Source organism: Dendrobates tinctorius, unplaced genomic scaffold (assembly GCF_039654945.1).
Source record: "Dendrobates tinctorius isolate UK_male_01 unplaced genomic scaffold, ASM3965494v1 ptg000165l, whole genome shotgun sequence".
NCBI lineage: Eukaryota > Metazoa > Chordata > Amphibia > Anura > Dendrobatidae > Dendrobates > Dendrobates tinctorius.
Window position 1 is genome coordinate 5,994,388 of NW_027361832.1, and position 6,000 is coordinate 6,000,387.

Sequence of the window (6,000 nt, forward strand, 5' to 3'; positions counted from 1 at the left end):
TACGTAGATGTTTTATCTCACCATTATTGTTAAATGAACGTGCTCGGATAAGGTGTTATGAGTATCTTCGGCGTGCTCAGAAACTATGTTGGAGTCCCAGCGGCTGCTTGTCCCACGGCTCTTAGACAGCCACAACACATGCAGGGATTGCCTTACAAACGGGCAATCCCTGCATGTGTTGCGGCTGACATGCAGCTGCGGCGACTCCAAAACACCGAAGATATTCCGTTAGCACCCAAGCGTGCTCAGATAACACCTTATCCGAGTGTTTGCCCAATACTAGAAATTGACTATGTGGTGACATTTCAATCATGTGTTTTTTATTCAGGAAGCAGAAAGCACAAGGGATGCTGGAGAGGACTACAAAGAGGATTCTGTCCCCACTCCTGTAATCCCCACAGTAGTTGTAAAAAATAATGATCTGAAAGAGGTATGTCCAAGCGTTAAATTCATAGCTCACCACAACTTCATAGCAAGCATATGGCGTAAAATGCGGCCCTTTTAATATCTATGTAGTTTGTGTAGTTTCTATTTTTTATTGCCTTTTATCAGTGTTAACTTATAATGTAAGTAGAAAGCCATTTGTATTTGTCATTGTTTTACTTTTAAGTGTGTTCTCACCCTTACTTCCTTTTTTTGTATACATGCTTGAAGTGGTTTTCTCTTGAATGTTTTTCTAATATCCTCCCAAAAAGTTATAAAATAATAAAATGATTAATACTTCCCCTTACTGATCCCTTGCTGCTCCTGTTCCAATGCTGCCCGGGTTCTCAGCTGGGCTCCGTAGTTCCTGTTTCCTGCAGAATGGCTTGTGACCACTGCTGCCAATAATTGGCCACAGCAGTGACGTATTGGAGCGGGAACAGTGGGGGGATCTGTACAGTAAGTATCTATCTTATTATTTTATAATGTTATGTGCTTTTTTTTCTTATGAGAAATCATGTCTGGACAACCATTTTAATGAGGACTATGGGCAGCATGTATCGGGCACTGGCTGTATGATTTCATCCGTGTATGTTTGACTCTGAAACTTTGTGACGTTTCACTTTAAAAGCCACCGGGAGACTAGTCGAACAGTCTCCACGCCAGCGGCTTCCCTGCAGTAACCGGTTTCTCCCTGTGTGCTTATAGGGCTTTTAAAGTAATTGTCTTTTCTCTGAAACGTCAGTGTTTGAGTCAAACATACCTGGCTGAAATCATTCAATTTATAAGGTAATATCTCTCATGGTTCCCATGCCTTAACACAACAGTTGCTTTACACATGATATCAGGTCTGAATGGGTATATATGGGTCCTTAAGGATTGCTCTAGCAGCTAAAAGCCCTGGACACTATTCTGGCTGTACCCAATCTCTCCAGTAGTAAAGCGAGTGAAACGTGTGAATAATGCCATCACAGTGTTATTTGAATGGTGTGTTAGCTGGTGATGTTGCTCATGAGCGTCTGCTATCCCACTCCAATAATAAGCTAGCAACTTGTAGAGCAGCTGTGGAAAAATGGAGACAATGGGAGCATGTTAATGAGATAACGATTCATCTTTATGTGATGAGTTGCCAGGATGACAGAACAGTGTTGAAAAGAAATATTAATGCTAGAATTGGTGCAAATTGATTTGCAGGACCAGTTCAGTGAAACCACATCCTACCTCCCAGTATCAGCGGCTCTTTTGATTAGCCGGTCTGTGTGCAACGTCACATATACGTCGCGCTGCATCCATGACGTTACACCAGGAAGGATATATATATCGAAAGAGGAGTCGAAATGCCATCAGGTTAGAGGCGGTTTACTGGGATCCAGTCTGGCAGCCACAGATTACTGTCATGGCCACTGGACCAGCCCCTGTGACTCAGTTTGCACCACCTCTGGGTATTGCTGCATTATTGTTTGCCTATAAGAATATATAATCGCTAAAAATGTATTCTAGAAACGTGGTGTACCGGAGAAGCGTCTACATACTGTACTTGCTGAGGGTCCTGCATCTGCCATTCATAAGGGAGAGAAGAGCTCTGGCCAAGCGCAGCAGCCACAGGAGCCCGCTTCCGTTACCAAGCAAAACAGTGCGCCTCTGCCTTCACAAGGTAATGATGCGCTGGATGAATGTCCAGCTGATCACTAAAGGGTCAATTTCTTATGAAAGTCCCTTTGTCTGCCAGTATGAGATTTTTTATAGTGTGGTAAGACACTGGAGGAAACGCACATGTCTATTTGTTGTGCTCCACCATTGAGGGAGTTAAAGACATTATGTAAAAGTTGCAATTGCCTTTTTCTAAAAGATGCTATTATTCCACAAAATGGGACTGATTTACTAAAGTTGTCCAGGTTTTAGTCCATGCAATTGTAGACTAAAGAAGTTTAAAAAATTACGCTAACTTTATCAAAATAACTCACTGTTTATTCATTTTGGCAAGTCCTTAGACTATTAAACCTATAAAGAAAGACATACCATAAATAATTCATAAACTTAACTATTAACGTATAAAATCCTTTAAAATGTACGTGGAGACGTTGTTATGGATATCAATAAGGAAATGAGTGGTTATGCAATATATAAATAAAAAACAATGCTCAACTACAGCAATTGATAGTGTTACAGGATACAATAAATAGATGATAGTAGAATTGGGGGGTATGACTTCCCAAAATATGGTAAACGTTCCTAACATTTAAACTGTCTATTCTGCAATATCAGGGTCACCACTAACAGGTTAACATGTAGGGAAAAAGGTGCCTAGTACAGAAAATAATTCTTAAAAAATAATTTGAATTGATCATGCAAAATATATATAACATTATTATATTTGCTGATACTGTAAAATGCTGCAGATTTTAAGTGCACAAAATTGGTGCCATGTAGACAATGTTTGAATCTAAGCCAAAGATTTAGTACAACCATTAGTGACCATTAGTTAATCTGTGGCGTCACGCCTCAACACGACGTTAATGAAGTCCAGCGTCTTATTTTATCCAAGGAGATTACTGCGTACATCTGGTCAGTGGGATTTATGGAGCAGATTCTTATTCATATGCATTTTTACCTTTTATAGCTAAGTCCGAAGAAAGTTGGGAATCCCCGAAGCAAGTGAAGAAGAAGAAAAAGGCCCGAAGAGAGACGTGATTTTCTTTCATCACTGGAAAACATGTTCAGACACTCTTGAAGATTATGCTGTTTATGCAATAATTTGTGAACATGTACAGAATTTTTTTAAAAATCCACATTTTTAAAAGTAACTGCTGACAACGTGACCTCTCTACAGGCAGGAGGGGGGAAAAAATACACAAAAAAAAAAAGTAAGAAAGAACTCAATGTTTGTGGATGAGATCAAAACCATACAGCAGCGATGGAAGTGCGCGGAAGATCATATATTTGCCAACTGAGAACTTCTTAATTTGATACAGAAGGGACTTGAATTCCTGACTTTACTAAATGGTGACCTGTTTACATTCATACTGTGCCCTGTCGAGTCTTGAGAGTGGAACGTATGCAGGACCATTCTGTGAAATCTCATTGTCGTCCTTCTCCCCCCCCCCCCCCCCCCCACCCATCGTCCTTTTTTATATCTGTGGCTATTGTTTTACGGTAGCTCTGTGCCAGCCTGTAGTGTTATGAATCGTTCGAGTATCATGGGGTGTGTGATCCGTCAGTGAATAGGAGACTGACTTGTGATCTAGTGAATGTATGAGCAGTTCCTATTCTGTTCGTTTTCTTTCCCCCCCCCCCCCCCAATCTCGGCTTTACTACAATCGTCCTGTTCTCTTTTGTATTAGGTTTAGTTTGTTTTTCTTTTATTGCTCGTCCCTTTTTTTTCTTCTTTACCATACTGTAGTGTCCCTTACAACGTAATACTTGCACTCTAGCCATAGCGTGGCTAATAATCCTGTTTTCAAGGACGTGGCTGGTGGTAACAATGCAGTATCATTTCTAGGGCTACCATCGTTAATTGACGAGGCGGCCATTTTTGTCCAATATATCATGAGCTATACTGGATTCTGGGTATGGGCATGGTGGCTTCAGACAGCTTTAATTGATGTTGTCATGACCTCCAATAATCAGGAATGTTTTTTACTGCCTTAACCTGTAGTGTTTAGGATTCATGAACAGAATTAGTGTTTTTATAATACGATAATAAGACACATGCCTAGTTCTAAGAGTAGCGCCCCTCGCCCTCTCTGCTTACAACCTGTCAGGTCGTGTTGACGTGTGTAGGTTTCATCACCGTTTCTTACAATTTTACTGCTAACTTGTATCTGTACATTGTGCATGGTAAGACGGACGTTGTAAATAGCCTTACCAAAAGCAGAAGCTGAAACTACAAGACAAGAGCCATGTAATATTTATAACGCCTGATCATACAATGGAAACCAATGCTACCGATCAACCGTAATCCTGTCCTCCCAGTCCAGCATTGTAAGCCTCCTTGGTTTCTTTAAGATCTCTCATCTGTGGGATCTTCTGGTCTTGAAGTGGTTGGCAGAAAGGTGAAGATTCTCTCTTGAAAGAGGGTATGCGGGATTACACAACTCCACTTCAGTCCATAGATTGTCTCCGGTATTGCAGCTCAGACCCAATCGCAACCCAGCAAGGGATTCTGTTAACATGAAATGACTGTTAAAGCCAAGCATAGGCACTAGGTGCACCTTTGGCACGGCCAAATAGTTCAGTGCACCTTCCCACCAACATGTTTTCGGTCTTGTCGCCGCCCTTCTCTACCTCTAGTAAAGCCAAAGCTGTCAATCAAGACAGAAGAGGGCGGAGATGGATGCAAAACAAGTAGATGGAAAGGTGCACACCAAAGCTGCACGGAGTGTCTGTGCTTGGTATTAACAGTCATTTTGTGCTGACACTCCCTTTACTACCACACACAATCTATTGGTAATTTTTTTTTTTTCTCTCTGATCCTGAATGACTCCTATTAATAAAATTGAGACTGACGTCTGCCTTTTTTCTGGCCTAAAGCCAGAAGTGCTTAGTGCCACGTTGATGCCACTAGTCTAGTACCCAGTGAATGGACAGACTGTATTAATGCCTTTACTGATCATTGGCAACGGATCAACTGTAATATTTTTGAATTTTTTTTGTGGGGGGAGGAGGTTAATCCCTTGAAAACTATTCCTAAATTTTTACACAATTGTATTAAGCATAGAGAAAATTCCAGTTGCAGGAACATGTCAGACGTTTACATGTTCAGAACGTTTTGTTTAATTCAGTGATATTTCTAAGTTGATTTTGTTTAAATAAATCTTGCAATTCCAGCGCGTCTCATCTGTCCTCCTGGAGTTCACGGTTTCTTTTTATATTTTATGCTGGCAGTGAAAAAGGCTTCATTGGACTGGTATACTCTGGTATAAGGTAGTAAAAAGATTTTTTTCCTTTTTTCTCCAAAACCGCATCCATTGTCTGTGGCTTTGCATCAGACCCCCTGACTGTTTTTTGTGCAGATTCTACTTTAGAAAAAATATATATATCCGTATTTTTTGGATTATAAGATGCACTTGTTTCCCCGCAAATTTTTTGGGGGAAAGGGGGTGCGTCTTATAATGTGGATATACCTTATTGTTGCTTGGATGATGCAGGCTGGGATAAGGGGGTGCCCGGCGGTGCTACGGGGATGTCCGACGGTGCTGCACAGTGCTGCTGCGGGGGCTCTGCCGACATTTTGTGAAAGGCCAGAGCCCCCACAGTTCCATGGTTTCCTGTGCGGTGGACTCGGGGCGGCGCATGTGCAGATGGAGATCTCTGGAGATGAGAGCCCCCGTAGCATCGGAGGCACCCAAAGCAGCAGCACCGGACATCCACAGCGGCACGCCAAGCATCAGAACACCCCCTCATCCCAGCCTGCTGACCTGCAGCATGACGCCACTCCTGCCTCCTCCAGCAGCGACCTTGGGACCCTGCTTCAGCGCAGTCACACAACACCCCCCCCCATAAGAAATAAAATGCGTGTATTTGAATCACCACCGTTTTATTTTAAAAAAATCCTATTTTTCTCTTCAAAATCTGGGG

General features: G+C 41.9%; 1 protein-coding gene across 2 annotated transcripts in view; it reads left to right on the plus strand.

The window, feature by feature from the left end:
• MTDH (metadherin) overlaps window positions 1–5,249 on the plus strand; it is a 44,994-nt gene extending 39,745 nt beyond the window's left edge. For both annotated transcript variants that reach the window (XM_073550433.1, XM_073550434.1), the window contains exons 10-12: window positions 329–430; window positions 1,924–2,077; window positions 3,044–5,249. In XM_073550433.1, coding sequence (XP_073406534.1) covers window positions 329–430; window positions 1,924–2,077; window positions 3,044–3,114 — 327 coding nt within the window. In that variant the 3' untranslated portion in view covers window positions 3,115–5,249. The remainder of the gene's footprint in view (window positions 1–328; window positions 431–1,923; window positions 2,078–3,043) is intronic.
• The last annotated feature ends 751 nt before the right edge of the window (window positions 5,250–6,000 follow it).